The sequence below is a fragment of the Loxodonta africana genome, chromosome 25 (assembly GCF_030014295.1).
Source record: "Loxodonta africana isolate mLoxAfr1 chromosome 25, mLoxAfr1.hap2, whole genome shotgun sequence".
NCBI lineage: Eukaryota > Metazoa > Chordata > Mammalia > Proboscidea > Elephantidae > Loxodonta > Loxodonta africana.
Genome location: NC_087366.1, coordinates 64,456,144 through 64,477,969, shown reverse-complemented (window position 1 = coordinate 64,477,969; position 21,826 = coordinate 64,456,144). Strand labels below are relative to the sequence as shown.

At 51.6% G+C, this 21,826-nt stretch overlaps 1 protein-coding gene across 1 annotated transcript; it reads right to left on the bottom strand.

The window, feature by feature from the left end:
* Positions 1-5,553: 5,553 nt before the first annotated feature.
* Positions 5,554-19,756, bottom strand: BATF3 (basic leucine zipper ATF-like transcription factor 3). Its single transcript, XM_023541641.2, has 3 exons — positions 19,663-19,756; positions 16,738-16,842; positions 5,554-6,081 (listed from the first exon to the last, which is right to left on the bottom strand). Exons 1-3 carry the CDS (start codon positions 19,738-19,740, stop codon positions 5,896-5,898), a joined length of 369 nt encoding a protein of 122 aa, XP_023397409.1. The 5' UTR covers positions 19,741-19,756; the 3' UTR covers positions 5,554-5,895.
* Between the last annotated feature and the right edge of the window lie 2,070 nt (positions 19,757-21,826).

Below are 21,826 nucleotides of genomic sequence, written 5' to 3'. Positions count from 1 at the left end.
ACGGATTTTTGTAGTGCTTACCACGCCCTGGTTGCTAACCAAAAGGTCATTGGTTTGAACCCACCAACCACTGTGGCAGAAAGATGAGGCAGTCTGCTTCTGTAAAGATTACGGCCTTGGAAACCCTATAGGGCAGCCTGAATCTGTTCTCTAGGGTTGCTGTGAGTCAGAATCAACCCAATGGCAACGGGTTTTCTTGTTTGTTTTGCCAAGTGCTTGGCACAGGGTTGAGCAACCAAGGATATTTGGTTGAATAGAGCAACCAGCTGCTTGTAATCTAGGTAGCAGTGTTCCCTGTTCAGTCCAGATGGGGACAACAGTTAGGTCTTCTCTGCTGGAACTGAAAGAGGTCTAGACTGAGATCTCAGAAGCTGTATGACGAGGCAGCCCTTTAAGGCCCATTAAGGTGTGTTATTGTCAGATGGCATCCGGTCAGCCCCCAACGCAGCGCAATGAAACCTGTGCCTTCCATGATCAATAAGGGACGGGACCATTGAGATCCATAGGTTTTCACTGGCTGATTTTTGGAAGTAGATAGCCAGGCCTTTCTTCCTAGTGTATCTTAATCAGGAAGCTCCACCAAAACCTGCCCAGAATCCTAGCAGCATGCAAGCCTCCAGTGACAGATGGGTGGTGGTTGAGCACTAAGTACCCTGGCCAGGAATTGAACCTGGGTCTCCTGTGTGAATGGTGAGAATTCTACCACTGAACCACCAACCGCCTTCATCTTTAAGGTGGAGGGATTGCTTCCCCAGGCTGGTGCTGCCCCCATATAACTAGGTGTTTAACCACCAATTATGTGAACAATATTTAATTAGTAAAAACAGTAGCTATAACAGTTAAAGAACTGTTCTTTTCATCCTTTAGATTTTTTAATCTCAGGATGCTGGCCACCACAGGTGTTTCTCAAACTTTCTTGCTTTCTCAGTCTCCAAAAAGTATTGCCTAGTGAATTGAACCTTCTGTGAGTTTATGACATTTTGGGAGCTACCTTTTTCCCTTGCTACCGTTGGAAACCCTGGTGGCGTAGTGGTTAAGTGCCACAAGTGCTAACCTAAAGATCGGCAGTTCAAATCCGCCAGGCGCTCCTTAGAAACTCTATGGGGCAGTTCTACTCTGTCCTATGGGGTTGCTATGAGTTGGAATCGCTATGAGTTGGAATCAACTCGATGGCAATGGGTTTGGTTTTTTTGGTTTTACTGTTTTGGGGAAGGATTGCAAGGAAGCTCCATGAAAGCTGAGCGTGTCGGGAAACGGTCCCGTTCCCAGCATTCCAGACAACGGCAACTCTACCCTCCAACAACAGTCACCCCTGGGATTCAGACATGTGGGAGGTGAATTCAGGGCAGAAGCTGGCACCCTGCAAAAGGTGACTAAAAACTTAAACCAGCTCAAGAAGAGTTTTGATTAATTGGTAGCTAGACAAACAGCAGATTATTAAAAGGAATCAGGGAAGTTCCAAGTGCGCTCCTGGCCTTTCAGGGTGGTGTCGTAGAATGCAAACGCTGGACTCTCCCTGGCATGTTCCCTCAGGGCTGTGGTCAGAACTCTGGGCCAGTGGCCTTTTTGGTCTGCAGTGACATTTCAGAGCTTCTTAAGAATGTCTTAACAGAAAAGGTCATGCTAGAACAGCCAGAGGAGCAGGTGAGCTGTCTCAAGGGGCAGGCCCGTCCTAAATGCGGCCCCAGGCTGACAGTGCAAGCCTTCAAGCTGCCACACCAAGTACCCGGCACTGCTAAATGCAGACGTTTGAGTGTCTGTGCTGCTGAAGCGAGCACTAAATACTGACTTTTGGTTTAGGTCATGCTAATTCTGATGATGTCCATGGTGACTGATATCCTTTGTCCCAAACAGATACAGGCAGTTGCATGGAGCCGATACTGACTCGTGGTGACCCGACGTGTGTCAGAGTAGAACTGTGCTCTATAGGGTTTTCAGTGGGTGGTTTTTTACACATAGACTGCCAGGTCTTTCTTCCAAGGCACCTCTGGGTGGACTTAAACCTCCAACCTTTCAGTTAGCAAGCAAGCACATTAGCTCTTTGTGAGTAGAAAAATTTCTTCAAGGTGGTCATTTTCCAATGGGCAGTCCAGGAAAGTTCCCTTGACTCCAGAGTAAAGCAGTTTCCAGAGACTACCCTTGGCTAGCCCACCCTCACCCCTCATGTAAAGGGGTACTATCAGGTGGGTTTCCAACAATGTCCCTCCTGGGGACTCAGCATAACTTCCTCAGGAGCAGGGATGGTTTAGGTTCAGAGCTCAAGGACCCCATAGCTCTCTCCTCTTCCCCTTTCCCTTCCTTCCTCTCTCCTTCCCCTCTTTTCTTCCTTCTCTCCTTTTGCTCACTGACGCTCTCTGTCACCGGCCGACTGCAGCATGGATAAGCCCGCCGGCACCTCTGGTGTCACAGGAGGGAAGTCCATCAGTGAGAGCTGGGGCCAGCCTTTCCTCCTAGCTCTCGCTGGGGTGGAGCAGCAGCCCTGCCAGTAAGTGTATCCTGGCTGCAGAGACTCTAGCATTGATGGGAAAAAAGAGGGTTTTTGGGTTTCTGGCTTTCCTGTCCGTTACCGTCATCGTTCTTACCCAGGTTTGGGGCTGAAATTGAGGCGTGATTCAGTGATGGAAACCCCAAGCTTCAAGACTTGGGCCGGGGCGATAGCAGTGTGATTGTGGACAGGAAGTGGGATGGCTGCGTGGGTGTGAAGGAAGGGCTTCCTCCCTCTCAGACACTTTCTATGCCCAGGGGTTGTTGGGTGATTCTATGCGGGTGGGGGATGAGGAGGCTTACTCAGCCTGTGTCCCTCCTCCCCAGCCCAACAAAGAGCAGCTGGGAGACTTTCCATCCCGAGGCCTGGCACGCAGCAGCAGCGTGAACACAACCTGACAAACCCACCCTCAGCAACCTTTCTACTTTCCTCCTGGAAATGACAGTTTCTCTGGTTTATACAGAATCTTTCCTTTTTCACAGGAGGAGTTGGAAGCTGAAATGAGACAGCCCCTAATGGTGCTGAGACCTTGCTGAGGAGATTCTTAGAGGCCGAGCTCGGCTTTCCCACCACCAAGTGCAGTCCAGTCTAGTTGTGTCAGAGTAGAACTCTGCTCCACAGGGTTCCATGGCTGTGACCTTTCAGAAGCAGATCACCTGGCCTTTTTCCTGAGGTGCCTCTGGGCGGTTTGAACCACCAACCTTCTGGTTAGTAGTTGGGCACTTTGCACCACCCAGGACTCAATACTCTGGAGAGTCGTATCTCCAGCCATCTGGGAAGGGAATCGGCCCCCAGCACCATGACTCTTTACCATGGGCAACCCTAGTTTTGGTTCCTGCTTCCAAATTGACTGCTTTGATATCAAAATGTGAGTTCAAACTAATAAATACACAGCTTAGGAAGGAAGGCAAGTCTCTAGCCCCCTGCAGACAGCAGTTAATTTAAATACAGTTCTTGATGGCAGAGAAAAGAATTAGCGTCTCACAGCACAGCGGCTGCATCTGGGAGTGGAAGACAGGATTGACAAGGCTGGAGAGTTAGCCGGGGACGCAGAGGAATCAAACCCGATGCCCAGGTTTGTGTCTCAGCAGATGGTGGAGACCTTCATTAAAGAGGTAAAGACAGGATGAGGTAACGGTGTAGCTTCAAACGTGCTGAGTGGGCACACTGTGAGAGGCCCCCTCAGGGACCTGAGGGCCAGCTGGACGGCAGGTCTGACTCAGGACAGACTTGGGTTCTGGATACAGACAGATTTCAGGAGGCAGGTCGGCTAGAGGGATCAGCCAGCCAGGAGAACGTGGAAGCACTGCAGGATCAGGGAGCAACCTGCAGAGTGTAAAGTGCCCCTATGCGGCCGAGAAGCTGCTGGTTGAAGGACAGCAGCAGCTGAGCGTCAGCATGTACGAGGCACTAACATTCACATGTTCACACTCAGGCACACAGTCCCCTGGACCCAGGCTCTGAGGCCACTCTTCACAGTCTGGCTGCTTTCCTGCAGTAGACAGTCCCAGCTGGCCTCGTGAGGAGCTGGCAGGAAGTACCACCACTAGACACCAGCTGAACAGGACCCCACCTCAACTCACCTCCTTGTTGCCCAGCTTCAGCCTGACCCTACCTACTAACTCTAAAGTGAAGCTTGGGGGTCTCGTCTGGTTCTGCTACTCACCTTGAGCAAGTCTCTTTCTCTCTGAACCTCAGCCGCCTCATCTGCGAAGTGAAGGAGTCGGGCTGCATGATTTTAAGGTCTCTTGCACTAAAAGAAAACCCTGGTGGCGTAGCGGTTAAGAGCTACAGCTGCTAACCAAAAGGCTGGCGATTCAAATCCACCAGACACTCCTTGGAAACCCTATGGGGCTGTTCTACTTTGTCCTCTAGGGTCACTATGAATTGTAATTGACTCGACAGCAGCAGGGTTGGTTTTGGTTTGCACTAAAAGATCCATCATTCCCCTGAATGGCTGTATTTGGAAAGCTTTGGTCTGGTATCCCCAGCAGGCATCAGCCTCCCAGTGCCTCTAACTGGAGGGGTCCTGCAGCCTTCAACCAGTGCAAGTCAGAGGAGGCCAGGTGGTCTCCAACAGGAGCGGGAGCCTCTCCATGCAAGGAGCTTATGGGGAGCAGTCGGGATTAGTGATTGTATGAAGTCAGCCAGACCACCACCCCTGGACAGAGCTGCCCTCTATTTCTTTCCTTTTCTTTCTTTTTTTCCCTTTTTAAATCTTCTACACTTGCAACAAGAAAACTTGCCTTTCTGTTCTCATTTCTTGTTCCCTTTATGATGGGACGGCTCCACCCTCCACAACCCCTGTCTTGTTCCAGGGAAGATGAGAATTAGAGGGGTGTGGGGAGTGCTTTCCCAATTTGCTTTCCTCTCTGGGGTCAACTCTCATTTGCTTGGTTCTGCTTTTCCTGAAAGAATAGAGCTGGGAGGGACTTTGAAAGGATATTGCTCCTCTCCTTGCCTACCTAAATATTTGTTTAAGTAAGGCAGCAGGTCTCCCCCTATTCCATTGTGACTCAAGCTAAGATAGAAATAAATTTCCTGTCAGATCCTGTACCTACTATGGAATGGTGAGGTGGCCTGGGAGTGTATAGAGTGTAGAGTATGGAAAACCAGCCTGGGGTAGAAAACCTTCCCAGACAACCCAGCATGGGTATGAGAGCTGGCGAGCACCGAGGGCTGAGCAAAGCACAGGTCAAACACACCCCTTCTGACCCAGCTAGGTCTGCCTCCTGAAAGCATAGGGGTGGCAGGGAAGTCCCATTGTCCACCATGGATGTCTACCATGGACGTCCACCACAGATGTCCATCATGTGTCTTCACCATGGGTGTACACCACAGATGTCCATCATGTATGTCCACCATGGGTGTACACCACAGATGTCCATCATGTATGTCCACCACAGACATCCATCACAGCTGTCCACCACGGATGTCCACCATGGATGTCCACCATGGATGTGGCTGCTGGGGAGACAAACAGGAGAAGGAAGCAAGACCCATGAGCCACAAAAACTGGAGACCAAAGGAGGCCTCTTCAAGAAGAGAAAGTGTGTTATGTCTCTAAATTCCAAGAACCTGGAGAAAGGAAGGACTACAATAACCATCTTTATTATCCAAATTCTGGAGGAAATGATTCTGCACACAGCGGAACCTACTAGCTGCCAAAGTGGATGAGAAGTGACGGAAGGTGATGGTGGCATCCTTGCCTGCGTCTGCTCAAGGGCTCTGGACGTCAGGCGCCTGTGGGGCTCTCTGCTGAGCCCGGTCTCCTGAGGACAGGCCTCCTCAGCTTCTCGGAGGAGGCAGGGTGACAGGTCCTCCTGTGCACAGATGCTGAGGGAGACTGCTCATTCCTGGGGTGAAGAAGGCCAGGCTCCTCGCTCCAGGGAGGAGGATGTCCTCCGGCTTCACCGGGGCAGACAGCCAGCTACGGGGTCCGGCCGAGGCACGGACACGAAGTTCACGGGGCAGAGCAGCAGCGGGCACATCTTCTCGTGCTCCTTCAGCACCTCGCTCAGGTGCTTCAGCTCCTCTGTCAGCTTCCCGATCTCCCTCCGCAGCACCGTGTTCTCTTGCTCCAGGCACTCATACTCCTGGGAAAGAAGACAGTCAGCAAAACTATTTCCAAAATGAGACTCCCTTCCTCTGTCCTCCCGGCAGCTGTGACCCCCACCTCCTTCCCCCAGAACTTGGCCTTTGTCAGCCCCACTCTAGCTCTCATATTTGTCCGTTTGGTTCACACCTCTCTCTTCTCACTAGACAGGTGCACGGGGACAGGCCTTTGCTCTTTATAACAACTGTCCCACAGGGTTTCCAAGGAGCAGCTGGTGAATTCAAGCTGCCAACCTTTTGGTTAGCAGCTGAGCTCTTAACCACTGCACCACCAGGGCTCCATAACGACTTTACTGCGGTATAAACAAACAAACAAAAACCCAGTTGCCATCAAGTTGATTCTGACTCATGGTGATCCCACATTGTGCCCTCCATAGGGTTTTCTTGACTGTGACCTTCCAGAAGCAGATCACCAGGTCTGTCTTCCACAGCACCTCTGGGAGGGTTTGAACCACCAACCTTTTGACTGGTAGTCATGGATTCGTTATATTCTACATAAAACAAAACGGACTCATTTTAAGTGTACAATTCCATGAGTTTTGTCACATGTACACACCCATGTTGATCAAGATACGGAATGTTTCCTTCACCCCCAAAAGTCTCTTCGTGCCCCTCTGCAGTCATTGCTCCCCACCCCCAAATGCTGAACTGCTTTCTGAAAGTCTTTGCTGGGTTCACTGCTACACCTTCAGCACCCAGACCAGCACCCAGCACGTAATACATGTTTGCTGATTGCAAGAATAAATGGAAAAAAAAAAAAAACACCTTTTGCCTTGGATTTGCTTGAGCGCTTACTTGTTACGTTTCCACTGTATCAGCAGTTACAGAGGCTCAGAACTGAAGGGATCATGGAGACCCCTCAGCCCAGCCCACCCAGCGTAGAGACCTTCCGTCTGTTAACTCTAGTCCTTGCCCCTTCTGAACCGCTCTATTAAAAAGCTCTTCCTCACGGTTGTTGGGTGCCCTCAGGTCGATTCTGGCTCACAGCAACCCCACATGTAACAGAACAAAACGTTGCTTGGTGCCGCGCCATCCTCACAATCGTTGCTATGTTTGAGTCCATTGTTGCAGCCACTGTGTCAATCCACCCTGTTGATGGTCTTCCTCTTTTTCGCTGACCCTCTGTATACTGACCCATAATCCCTCTCTCCTTCAAACCCACCCAGTGGGCTTGGTTCAACTTTATCGAACCACATAAAGTAAATCCACCACTTTTTCAATGTCACAGTTCTTAAAACATTAGAAGACAGGCCTACGCCCTTTCCCCTTAGCCATTCTCCTTCCTGAGCTCAACTGTCTTAACTCCCCCAAGTTCCTTGGGTGACAGGACTCCCAGCCCCTCTGCCCTCCTGGAGACAGCCCCCGATACACACTCCAGTTGGGCAGAATCTCTGAGACAGTGCTGCTCCCCAAGTGTAGTGCCTGATTCTGGGGTGGGCTGGCCAAGGGAGGACAGATCGTGGTGGGCCCTCCCTATGCCGACCCAAGTCTTCAGCCACCCGTCACTGCTGATTCTTCCTGAGCTTGCGGGGAAGTGCAAGCTTCACCTACAACTGCTGCTTCTGAGTCTGTGCCCGGATGGCTGACGTTCTGGAGCTTCAGAGTGGGACTTCACACCATCTCCACGAAATCCCACTCTGTAGTGGGACACATTCCAGTCTAGCAAAACCGTTTTCAATCTTGGCAGTATCATCTCATGGATTAGTGACACCACACAGCTTTCCACTGTCCGTTAGCTCAACAAGCAGGTGTCCCTTTTCTTCATCTAAGTTCCACAACACAGCCAATCATAGAGCCTACGGCTGCCAACAGAGACCTCTCTAGGCCGACAGACTTATTTAAAAGGTGCTGAGACACCATTTCCCCTCCTTTCTAGGTTGATTCGTATCGTTAATGCCATGCATTTCCTGGGTTGGGGACCCAAACTTATTACCCATCTTGTCTCTTATTAGAGAGATACCACTAAATATCACTAAAGAAAATCATTTAGAAAGTTTTTGTTACAGCCCCTGCAGACACATGCAAATTCTCAGCTCTGCCCCTGGTTGTCCACCTCAACTGGCTTGTCTTCTTCCTTTTCTGTGTAGGCACAGACCAGGCCCACTACCTCCAGGAAGGCTTCCCTGATCATAGCATCTATCTGAGCCACATCTTTTACTGTGTGTTCTATTCAGTCTGGAACCATGTTCAATCTCACTTGTGTTAAATAATGTCTCTCCTCGAATATCAGAAGCGTATAGCACCTAAAAGCCCCCGCTACCCTCCCCTGCACCCCTGCCTGATGGGCACAGCACCAACACCTATGCTCAGTGGCTTCTCAGCCCTTGTCCTCTGTCTCCTCTTACCCTCTTTCTTCTCTCCTACCCTCTCTAGGCACCTTCCTGCCTTTCAGGACCTAGGAGCCCAGAGGGACTGCACGCAGAGGCCATCTGAGCCATTCCTCTGTCTCCTGTCCACCCCAGGCAGCCTTCCAGCGTGAGCTGGAACCCTCTCCAAGGCAGCAGGCCTCAAACCTCTCCCCAGACTGCCCTGGGTCAGACTGTGGCCATTCTCACTGGAGCACCGGTTCCACCTGCCTTCAGTCCTCCTTCATGCCTCCCAGCCCAGCCCCTCATGCTCTCCTTTGGTCTCTAACAAGCTATGGTCCTGGAGTCAGAATCCAGCCTATAAACCCAGCAACAAAGCCCTCCATGGCCAAGAGCGGGGGTCGAGTGGGAGGATAGAGATGATGAGTGAGGTATCGTGGGAAGTACAGCAGAGGGTGGGACAGGCTGCAGTTCTGCACACACACACATGCATACATGCATGCAAAGACATGTGCACAGGCACACACATACCTGCACATGCACACACACACACACACATGCACAGACACAAATGCACACATGCATGCAGACACATGCACAGACATATACATACGTGCACACATAGACATGCACAGGCACACATGCATGCACATACATGCGGGCACACATACAGACACATACACACGTGCACATTCATGCATGCACACAGACACATGCACAGACACACACATTCATGCTCCCATGTGCACACATACAGATACATGCACAGACACACATACGCACACATGTGCCCACACGTGCACACACACATGCACACACACATGCATGTACATGCATATATGCACACACGCATGCACACTCACACACACCCCACCCTGCAGCTGGAAAACGCTCTTCCCCATGCAGTGTAGTAGGAGTGGATCTGAATGGTTCCAACGAGCCAACATTTTAATTAGATTCTAAAGGACAGGAAGCAAGTACCCTGGGTGGGACAAATGGCTAAGCACTTGACTACTAGCTGAAAGACTGGTGGTTTGAACGCACCCAAAGATGGCTCGAAAGTAAGGCCTGGTGATCTGTTTCCAAAAGGTCACAGCAGGGCCCCATGAGTCAGAATCAACTCAGTGCCAACTAACAACAAGCGAGGGTACATCTCAGAGAAATGGGTGTAAAGCTGTAAAGGCTCTGAGTTTCCAAAAGTAAATTTCTATAAGCTCATGAGACCCACAGACCAGGAAGCTCTCTGCTTTGGGCAGAATATTCCATGTGTGTTGAATTCTCTGGGGAGAGTCTAGCTCCTGAGCTGTATCCCTGGAAGCCAGAAGTCCTGCCTGCTGCCTTCCTGAGGTCCCATCATCTCCACCAAACCACAGCTCAAAAGGCTTCAGAGCTGCCTGTCCTGGGGCCACAGGGCAGGCCCACATTTGTTGTCTCCTCAGGGACTTTCTCTTCTGGGATTTAATTTTTAATCATAAATCTGCTGATGGACTTTTATCGAGCTGAGGAATAAGGAGAAAAGAAGTCAAAATCTTCTTTCTATAAAATAAGAAGACAATCTGGGAGGGGAGGAAGAGCAGGCAGAGAACACCAAGTGGGAACAAATAGGAAAGGAATAAAACCCACTTTCACACTATGAAGAAATTACTTGACCTTAACACAAACGGAAAGTAAAGAATATTAGCCCCTTTGTCATGTTCAAAGAGATTATCAGTTTAGTTCAAATCCTGCTGAGCTTCCAGTCATTTGCATTGGGGTCTGATGTCACTTCGCTGCCAGGGAACACGCTGCAGGCAGAGAGCTAGACAGCCAACTCGCCACAAGCCCAGCCCTGGCTGGGGCAGCAGTTCTCTACTGGTGGACCCTGGCCCCCCACGGGACTTCTGGCAATGCCTGCATACATTTTTAGTTGTCACACTCGGGCGAGAGGTGCAATGCATCTAGTGGGTAGAGGCCAGGGACGCTGGTAAGTATTCTACAATGCACAGGACAGCTCCCCACACAACAGAGAATTACCCAGTCGTTTTTAGGAAGCCCTGGTGGCATAGTGGTTAAGAGTTATGGTTGCTGACCAAAAGGTTGGCAGTTCCAATCTACCCTGTGTTCTTGGAAACCCTATGGGGCAGTTCTACTCGGTCCTATAGGGTCACCACGAGCCGGAGTCGACTCGACAGCAACTTTAGTTTTTTTTTTTAGGGCCGCTGCGAGTCAGAGTGGACTGGATAGCACGTTTTGTTTTTGTTTTTTTTCTTTCTTTTTAGCGTCAATAACCCATTGCCATTGAGTAGATCCGGACTCAAACCTACAGGACAGAGTTGAACTGCCCCATTGGGTTTCCAGGGAGTGGCTGGTGGATTCGAACTGCTAACCTTTTGGTAAGGAGCCGAGCCATGGCGGCACAGTGGTTAAGTGATACAGCTGCTGGCTGAAAGGTCAGCAGTTGGAATCCACCAGCCGCTCCTTGGAAACCCAATAGGGCAGTTCTGCTCTGTCCCGTGAGGTCGCTGTGGGTCAGAATCCACACCAGCTGCTCCTTGGAAACCCAATGGGGCAGTTCTGCTCTGTCCCGTGAGGTCGCAATGGGTCAGAATACACAGCAACGGCTTTGGGGTTTTTTTTTTTAATGTTAATAGTGCCGTTGTTGAGAAGCCCTGGGCTGGCCATCTTAGAGAGGTTGTCAGGGGAACAAGGAACTGTCTGGGGGCATTTGGGTTCCAGGGAGCCCTGAGGCAGAGGAAAGGATCAGGGACCAGAGGTGATAATTAGGATGAGAAAGAAAGGAGCACGAGAAGGCCACCAGGAGGTGACAGGGCCACCACAGACCCATTTCACAAGTAGGAAAGCTGAAGCTCTGAGGGATACAGTGAATTTCCAAGGTCACACAGAGTTGGGGCCAGATCCCTGATGTCAAGGTCAACTGCGACTCTCATACAGCAGCAGCAACTCTGCTTTCTTTTGACAGTGCTGGGGCCCAAATTTCCCCATGGTGGTTACCAGCAGCAAGGGAGTGTAAGAGCCCAGAATTTTACAAAAAGTCCATTTCCAAGCCTTGAGCTGATACACTTCCCAGCAAGAAAATTGTGTCACCAACAAGGGCTATACAAATTAGTGTCATAATCAGTTTCTAAACCAAGTGGGTACTGACACAAAGCACTCTCTTAGAACGTGCAATATCTGAAAGAACCATGGTAACGCATACCACAACCATATTGCCCAAGCCCTTGTCAGTTTAAGACATTTGAGGCTCTTTAGGATGGCATCACTGCCTTCGCTTTCTGACTCAAAATTCATTCTCAGTCTGACACCTTTGGGTGCCCGACTCGAACCAGTCTGACCCACTTCTGAGCCACGATTTGCCTTGTCTCAGAGACTGGGACTGCTCATTCGGTCCCTTGTGTGGATGTGGGCTTGGGTGTGCGCCTGGTGTTCGGAGATGAGCAGAGGCTGAAGTTCCCATGAGAGTTGTAAGCACACTGAAGAAAGATTGGAAACCTGCAGTGAACAGTGAGGCACACAGACACTGTTAAGAACTGCTTCTCATCAATACAGTCCAACTTCCAGCAACCACAGCCTGAGGGGAAGACTTCAGCTGAAGAGTGACCCCAGCCCATCTCCCCTTGTCCTCCCCTCTGAGGAGGCCTCGCCTTGATGGTTAGCCTTTGGACTTTGGCGATGAAGAGCTGAGAGGGAAGGGAGGTGGCCAAGAGACCCAGAGACTCATAAACGCCGGGCAGTGGAGGAGGGTTTTCAGGGTGTTGAAGGCGAGGGAGGCACAAGAGCAGCTGAGGTGTGGAAGTGAGGGGCAGGGGAGAAAAGTGGAAACTTCAAATAAGTCTTGCTCAAAATATTCTCTGTGGTACTCAAGAAAGACAAGAATTTGAGTTACTTCACAATCCTTAACATGCTACCCCAGAGTGTGGGGCTGAGGGATGAACGAGGGAAGTCCTTTGACGGGTTCATATCTCCAGGGAGCAGCAGGAGTCATGGCCATCGGGTGGCTGTTTCCTGGACCCCTCAGTGCTCCCAGTGAGCTGGCTTCACCCCAGGCTTGGGGAAAAAGTTTCCATGCACTGTGTGTGTCCAGCTCTCACCTTCCTCATCCTAGAAGTAGCCCAGAGTTCCTGGATGATACAAACAGGCGCCATCTTCCTACAGATGAAGCCACTGTCCTGGCCTCCCCAGCACTATTTTCAACAACGCTGGCCTTACCAAGGCCTGCTCATCTACCTCCGAAAAAATCAGCCACTGAAAACCCTATGGAGCACAGTTCTACTCTGACACACATGGGGTCACCATGAGTCGTAATCAACTGTACGACAACTGGTAGACGTGGCCCAGGAGCCCTGAGACCTGAGTGGATTTCTATTGTGACCTATAGCAATGTTCCCCAACTCACTGGGAAATTATAAAATTATTCTTCACATTTTTTAAACAGATACCCCACCCCTAAAATGCTTTTTAAGTTTAAAAAAACCGTCATTCAATGTTCTACCACTAAACAGTCAGCCACGCAAAACACAGATGCCCGTAACTGTGATGTTCAACCTGGAAGGAGGCTGGGAGCAAACAAGAAAGGGAGTATTCACGTAGCACCTTCCAGCCCAGAGACAGTGTCCCTCTTGTTCTGCACACATTTGGGTATGGATGGATTTTCAGCTCCCTGTGCCAGCCACCCATCCCCTTGCACCTCTTTTGACCAATGGCCCTTTTGAGCAGCTAGTGAGGGAGAAGGTGTGGGCTACAGCTTTGAGGTCTGCCTACAGACAAAGCCACTGTCCTGGCCTCCCTAGCATTATTTGCCAACAATGCTGGCCTTGCTGAGGTGACCTGCCAGTGGAAGTAATCCTGATATGTTCCTCTGGCTCCACAGAGAGAGAGGAGAGCCAGACTTTCCATGGAGAGAGCAGGTTTCAGACCAACAGCCTCATGTCTGGATAGCGCAGCTGGCCTGACCGGCCATGTGGCACGGCCTACAGGGAGGAGAACATACTACGATCCTCGGGACGGGCCCTTCACTCCACGGTTCCAAGAGGATTCAGGTGGGAGCAAACGTGCCACGAGCTCTAGTTCCCACGGCAGCTGGCTCACTCGGCTATCAAATCCAACCATGACGGAAACTGAGAGTGACCCAAAGCTCATTTGAGCATCTTTGTTGGTGCTGTAGTAAAGTTATGTGAGTATTTGTTACCTTCAGTGGTAAGCAGAATAATGCCTCCCCCATCACATTTACATCCTAATCTCTGTTACCTGTAAATACGCTACCACACGTGGAGAAAGGGACTTTGCAAATAGTATTAAGTTAAAGATCCTGAGAAGGAGAAATTCTCCTGATCCAGGTGGGCCCCATGTCATCACAAGGGTCCTTTTAAGTGAAAGAGGAAAACAGGAGACATGATGATGGAAGACGCGTCAGAGCGAAGCAGCAGGACAAAGGCTGCTGGCATTGCTGGCTTTGAAGGCGGAGGAAAAGGCTCCAGCCAAGGAATCTGGGAAGCTTCTAGAAGCTGGAAAAGGCAAGGAAATGGATTTTTTCCCAGAAGGAATGGAGCCCTGCCAATATCTTGATTTTAGCCCAGAAAGACCGATTTCAGATTCCTACCCTCCAAAACATTAAGACGGTAAGTTTACGTGGCCTTGAGCCACCAGCTGTGTCCCAGCAGCTGCAGCAGATGGACACAGCTTCCTCAGGACAGGGACGAGATCTTCCTCCTCTCTTTGTGACCCGATGGTAATGCCTTGCCCACAGTTAACCAGTGGCCGTGGAGCTGATTCTGACTCGTGGTGACTCCGTGTGTGTTTGAGCAGAACTGTGCTCCGCAGGGCTTTCGATGGCTGATTTTTCAGAAGTAGGTCACCAGGCCTTTCTGCCAAGGTGCCTCCGGGTGGACCCAAATCCCCAGCCTTTTGGTGAGAAGCCAAGCATGTTGAACGTTAACCATCTGCAGCACCCAGGGACTCCTGCCCACAGCAGTGCTGAATAAACATGTGTGGGATGGACCAGTTCAGACGCGTTCCATGGAAGATCTGTGTCCACTACGCACACAATCACTTGGGACTTAGAACTGAGTGTCCTCCAGTGTTTTTGATATTAGTGCACCTGGACTGGACTAGAAGTTTCTTGAGGGAAAGGGCCCTGGCTGTCCAGCTGCTGTCTGAACACGGGCTGTGTCCTCACTCTGAGCTACATGTCCTTCCTGAGGCTTATTTGGTAATGTGAAACTAGAACCACGATTGCTTCAGGAGCAGGGGAAAGGAAGAAAGGACATCACAATTCTTGTGCAGAAATTTCACAGAACTGACGAGGGCTGGGAAGGGCCTTTCCTGGTCTGGAGAAACCCTTCCAGGCACACTTTGGGGGTTCCTGTGCCACAAAGTCTCGGTAGATTTATGCAGAAAGTCAGCCCTTGGAATCACCTTGAAACAAAAATTGTCCTAACAATCTCCTCTTTCTAGGGCCCAGCCTTCCTGTGCCCAGGCAAGAATCTGACATTTATAAATTACATCATCCCATGAATTTGTATCAGTAGGTGACCCCTCCCTGGATGTTCCTACTAAACCCGTTCCCTGTTCATCGTTAAAGGAAGGGTATTGGAGATTGCTTTCCCCACCCCATAATACCCCCATCCCCCATCCTAGCCTGGGCTAGCTGAGACAATACGGCAAGACAGCATGGCAGGAGAGAGCCAAACTAAACTTCTTGATTCTTCTCATTGCCCCAGTACAAAGGACAACAGCACAGACTTGCATCAAATCGTCCGATAGATCCTTGCATTCCTTCCCAGCCAGTTTCTGACTGAAACAGCCCCCACGTCCTGGCTGTAGGATTATGCATAGGAGGTGAGAAAAACGCAAGAGTTTAGGAGAAATCCCTGGCTCCCGATTGGGTGATGAGAAAGGTGTTAACTCCATTAAATACAATCTGAAGATAGTGCAAAGGGGAAGTTCCGGGGCAGACAGATATTCTGTTATGAATAGGTTGCACCCGAGGGGTCTCAGCAGACCCATGTGGAGACACTAAGCAGACACTGGAGGCTTGGGTTCAGGACAGAGGTCCTGCCTCTAGAGATATACACCTGAGAGTCAACCGTGTTGGGAACTAATGCTGAAAGAATAGATTAAATCTTCCAGGGTGAGAAGAAAAGAGGGCAGAGTTCAAAACCTTGTCGACACCAACATTTAAAGAAACAGAGGGAAAAAAGAAAAAAAAGGCTAACAAAGAGATCAAGAAAAAGTGATACAATGGGCAGAACTAGGAAAAGTGGTTAGTTTTTAAAAGCTAAATGGGAATGTCTTCAGGAAGAGGACGGTCAGTGCCGTCTGCTGTTCCAGCGAGGTCCAGGATGATGAGAGCAGAAAAAGGCCCCTGGACCTAGCAGGTACAGGCATAGAAGCTTTGGTAAGAAGTATGTGTGCACATGCGTGTGTGTGTGCATGTGTGTGCGAGTGTGCATGTGCATCTGTTGCAAGGTGGGGTGGGGTGGCAGAAACCAAATCCCAGACACCCAGAGCATTCTGTTGTAAGTAAGCTGCACAGAGGTCCTTCCTGGAGAGACATACCTGAGAGCCACCTGTGTTGGGAGAATAGATTAAATCTTCAAACTACGTCTGGGACTGAGGACATGGAGCCAGTAAGTGTAAGATCATTGTTCTCAGTAGGGAAGTGAAGGAAGGAAAGAAATGGAACAATAGGAGCTTGGGCGAAAACCAGGTTTGAGAGGAGGTTTTGTTTGGTTTGATAATGAAAGAAACTTGAGTGTGAGAAGGAACCAGTGGGTAGGGAGAAACGCAAATGTCAGTGAGCAAGGAATCAGAACACTGGGCTGAGGGACCATAGGCAAAGCTCCATGGCCCCAATGAATATTGCTGGGTGTTGCTGAATTGGTGATGATGGACGGGACCTCATCACCAGCCCCACAGTCAGGGGTAGATTATCTAATAGGCAAGGTAAGCATGGTGCTTACCCTGCTTACCAGATCGTCTGTAGTGAATTGAATTTCATCAAAGATGTGGTGAAACACAGGTGAAATTGTTCATTACAGGTAAGTAAGTAAGCACAAGTAAGCCTGTGCTTACCTTGCTTACTGGTCATCCATCCCTTTCAGGGGTTGTAAATTTGAAAACAGGCTTTGATTCTGTAGGCAGGTGCTGTGGGGTTGGGAGAAAGAGAGATGCCAGCCATACCTAGAAGTAGAATCTTTGACATGGTGAAAAAATGTGAAATTGTTCACTACAGACGATCTGGCAAATGAGGTGAGAACCTAACCCTGACCCTAACCCACGGTGCCAGGCCAAAGGACACTCTTCCCAGTGGCTGCACTCCAACCACAGTCTTACCTCGTGGAGTTTGTCAGCCTTCTGGGTCTGCTTCTTCCTACTTCTCTGAGCAGCAACACGGTTTTTCTCTCTTCTTCGGACCTTCCTGTCATCATCTTCTGGACTCTGGGGGAAAGCATTTGGTCAGATGTGAAGTTGAGGCTCCTCACCTCACCCCTCTCTGCTTTCTCTTTTCACTCAGCATTACCAGTCACGCTTCACCAATTTATTGCAGTGTGCAGCACTTGTTAGGTGTTGTCCAGTCAATTCCGGCTCATAGTGACCCCATGTGACAGAGTAGAACTGCCCCAAAGGGCTTCCTATGCTGTAATCTTTATGGAAGCAGATCACCAGGTCTGCTGGATGCCACTGGGTGGGTTCAAACCACCAACCTTTCAGTTAGCAGCCAAGCTCTTGACCATTGCTCTACCAGGGCTCCTAGGATAACTCTAGCTCTTTGTTAAGAAGCACTCACCAGGCTTAGCTGCTAATCCCCACAACCACCCTGAGAAATGGGTGGTCTGACCACTATCTGAAAGATGAGGAATAAGAAACTCAGAGAGCTTAAGGAACTTGCTCCAGGTATCATGGCTAGTAAGTGGCTGAGTGGGAAGTGGAACTCAGGTCTGTTGGGCTCCAAACCAATGTTCGTAAACCTTTCCAGGGCGTGTGCAGGAAGACTTGTGGTGCTCATCCAAGACTGGGAAAGCAGAGAGCACCTGGAACTTGCTGTGTGCCAGGCTTCCCCACATCACGCACAAACAGGTGCCTTTATACTGTATGCAGATCACGGTTACAACTAAATGCAACCACATAACTCCACCAACAGACAACGTGCTCATGTGAACAATGCTTGGCTTCCATTTTGTTTCAGAAGTCAAAGTGAATCAGAAAGCAAATTTTCAATGTATCTTGAAAGTTTTTATATGAGTTTTAGCCAAACTTAGTCAAATCCTGCAAGAGTTATCATGAAACAGGCAGGCAGAAAAATGCGCTTACCATGATGAAAACACGTCACTCCGTTACAGAAAACATGCAGAAGCAGAATAGTATTTGCTTTCCAGACCCTGTGAGAACACACCAAGGTGGGGGGGCAGGGAGGGAAAAAGCGCTACCCTTAAGAAATCTAAAAACCAAGAGGTTACCCAAAATGGAGCACAAATACAGGAAAGACACTCAATTATTAATATTAATAGAAAACAAAACACTAACAACACAAAATGATCATTTTATCTACTCCTGTATTCCAAATAGGTGAGACACACATCATCCCTCCAAGTTACTGCAGGTAAAGAGATTTCCAGTGAATGTGAGTATGTAAGAGTGTAAAAGGGGAAGAAAATAACACACAGAACAAATAGGAGTGGTCTGGAGACAGTGCTTAAGAGGACAAAGTGTAAAAATGAAAGCTTCTAGGGGCAAAGAAGACTTGGTAATCATAACCAGGACACCACAGTTAGACACTCAAGAAGTGTGAGAAAGAAAAGGAGTGAGAAAATGTGGTGTAGAGGGCAGAACTTCAGTTTTAGAATAACATACACCCTGGTGGTGCCTCTTACTACCAATATGATGGTGGGTAAATGGCTTAAATTCTCTCAATTTTCAATTCCCTCATCTATTGTAAGTGTGATTCATTTTTTTTCAATAAATACTGGCTGAGCACCTACCGCCTGCCAGCCAGTGTTCTAGGCACAAGCCCTGAACAGACGGTGGGTGATCTCATGGGGCTTCCAAGCTGGCAGCCCACTGCTAGGGCTCATAAGATAACATGTGATTTTTGTCTTCAAGCTTCCAGCACACAGCACGCCCTCAATAGGCCACTTGCCTCTGCCGGGGTTGCTGCTGTTTTTTATTGCCTCTGCCACAGGGCTTGCCACCAAATTTTGCCTCTTCACTTCCCATCATCCTAAGTCATGGGGCACTAGTCACTCTGCAGTGAGGCAGCCCACATCCTGCCCTCTGGGCGCTGACCCTCGACCTGGGCTTAACCACCTAGCTGTCCACACCTGACAACCCAGCAGAAGAAACAAAAAATCAAGACAGAACATACTGAGACAGTCATATAACTATTAACCATATTTCATTTAATCCTCACGAAAATCCTGAAAGGTGGATGTTATTATATTCATTTTACAGATGGGGAAACCGAGGCTCAGGGAAGTTAAGCAAATTGCCCAAGGCTACTCAGGCCGTGTGTGGCAAAGCCGAGTCCTGAACTTAGATCTCTGAGACTTAAAGTCACCGATGACATTATGTGCCAGGCACGGCGCTCGGTGGCGCCATAAAGATGAAAAGACCCAGTCTCGGTCCTTCACTGGAAGCAAAGCTGGCGGACGGCCCTGCCTGAGCGCAGCGTTGTCCGTTTCCCGCGGGCGCGGTTGTAAAAGCTGCCTGGGACATCGCCGCCGAAACCGACTGGACGGGGACGAGGGGTTTCCTCCAGCGCTGGGGGTGGAGGGGGTGGAGCCTGCGTCCATTGCCGGGGGCCCCCACCCCACGCTCCCCATTCCGCCCGCAACTGGAGCGTGTGCTGGGAGTGGCTCGGCGCCAGCAGCCTCCCCGGCCGAATTCCCCTCTCCACGCCCTGGCTTTCACCCGGAGCGGCCAGGAAGGGCTAGGCGCTCAGGCCGTGGGACAGTGGCGCCCCGGACAGCGTGGAGCCCACGTGCGGGGAGCGCGGCCGGGCTGGGCCAGCCAGGCGTCGGCGTCCTGCCTCCTCTCCCCGCCCGGGGCGCAAGAGCCGGCTCCCCATCCAGGCCCCGCGGGCACCGTGAGTGCGCCAGGGCGGCTGGGCAGAGACGCACGCAGGGGCCCCTGGTCCGCCCTCCCGCCCGCTCGTCTCCCGGAGCGCCCTCCACCCCCGCACCCCAGCAGCCACCACCCCGGAACCCAGCGCCCAGCTCCTCGCGCCCCGGGCGCCCCCACTCCTGGGGCCCCTGGCACTACCTGCGGCTGCGGTTGGTTCCCGGGCGCCGCGACGCTCCTCTGCAGGACACTGCCGGCCGCCGGGAGCCCTTGCGACATGCCGGGCGCTCCTCGGCCCGCCCGCCCTGCCCCCGGCGCTGCTACGGGGACCCTCCCACCCGGGGCATCCTGGCTCCCCGGCACCTGCCGGCCGCCCGGCCCCTTCCGCCCCGCCCCCGCGGGCTTCCCGCTCTCCCTGTCGGCGGCCGTGGCGCGCGGTCCCGGGGCTCCCCACCCCAAGGTCCGCCCTCGTCCTGCCCGTCCCCACGCCGGGCCCGCCCCTCCTTCTCCCACCCCGCCTCGTTTCCTCCTTTCCCGCCCTCTCGCCGCACCTCGGGGTCCCAATCCCACCCCGGGCGCAGGTTTCCGCTGGGGCCCTGCGCTTCGTGGAAGTCACGTGGTGGCTCCGAAACCCGGAGGGAACGCGAAGCCCACCCGCAAGAGGCTACACTGGGGTGGGCATGGGGGGTTAGGGAGGCGCAGCGCGGCACAGCCTTTGGGGTCCCTCGGCCGCCCCTGAGGAACTCGGGCTGAAAAACACGAGTGGGTGGTTTGGCTTGGTGGTTTTTTCCCGGTCCCATCACAGCATCTTCCTGCGCATCCGTCACATCTCGCCAGCCGCTCACAGTCCCGGGACTTTCTCCGCAGCCATTAGTCAGCCTGGCGCCCGAGGCGCTGCCCTCCCCACCCTCACGCCCTCCTCGGCCCTCAGCTCCCCAAACTGGGAGGTGCAGGGAATGGAGACGGACCAGCCGGCTTCACCAAGTCCCACCGCGCACCCTGAGGGTCACCCCTCTTTTCACCAGCCCCGCCGAGCTTGTGGGAGGGAGCAGACGGGGAGGCCCCGAGGGTGAATTCCCAGGGAGAGGGGGCCCGTTGTCCCAAGAGAAACAGTGACATTGACCTCACTGGACGTCACCGTTGACAGGTTTGGGGATCCGGGCCCCCCACGCTAACGTTAAACGCGCCAGATCTTATTTCTTTTTCAAGATCAAAGTGATCTACAGGTCAAGATGCGTGGCTGTCACCACGCCGGTGCCGAAGTGGGAGTGAAGTGGAGGTGCGCGGTGCTTTCCCCTCCACCCGCCTGCCAGTTAAAAGAGGCGACGTCAAGACAAAATCGTACACGGTCCCAGCAAAGAACTAACGAGCGGTTACGGGTTTGTGGTCTGGATGCTGTCAGCACCGGGAGAGAAAGATAACCGCGAACCCGGGGGGTGGGGGCGGGAACTCCGACCAGAACTCAGAAGTGCTGTCCGGGTGTGGTCGTTAGTCCTTCGGGCTCAGAGTGCGGCAGGCGCAGGGACGGACTCTGACCTCAGCCCAGTGCCCCTAGCTCTCCTTCAGGTCCAAGACACTCTCGAAAGCTTCGAGACGGTGCTTCGGTGAACTTGGCTGTCTGGCCGAGGTCAGGAGAGCGAGCGGAGATGTCTGTGAGCAGGGGTCCTGAGAACGCAGGGCGGAGATGCAAGGCAGCCAGCGGGAGGGCACGGGGGACACAGCCCGTTACAGCCACAGTGCCACCCACTACAAGGTCAAGGGAAGCAGAGCGGAGCCATCTCTCCTCGGCTCTGTTGCTTGGGTTTCGCCTCTCCCTTGTATTTCATCACCGAACATACCCCATGGAGGCTCCTGGGCTGTTACTTTTGTATCCCACGCCGGTACACACAGGGCGCCTTGTGCAGCATGCTACACACAGCAGGTGCTCAATTTACTGACAAATGAAGCGTGTTTCAGCTGAGCCCACATTCTTGAAACTTAAAAAGACTCTAACAAGTTAGGAAAACCTCTGGGGCGAGTGGTGGTTAATTCTGAGCAGGGCTTGCATCCCCCCATCCCCCCCCCCCCCCCCCGCAAGGTGTTCAAGAACAGAAAGGGCAGGCAAAGCCCGGAGCAGACGTTAGGTGCACTCCCAGCTTCCTTCTGGCTGGTGTCGGTTTTCTGCTCTTACTTAACCACACCACAGTCTAAGGCATTTGTGGCTGTACCTGCTTGTCTCTGCCCCGGGAGCCTGGGCCTTGTCCCGGCACACAGGGACTCTCCGTTTAGGCATGGCCTGGGCTGTCATGTTAGGCAAGGCTACCTTCACATACCTCCAAGGAGGAGTCGATTAACTGCTTAGTGTTTAAGGAACAGATCAATTTGA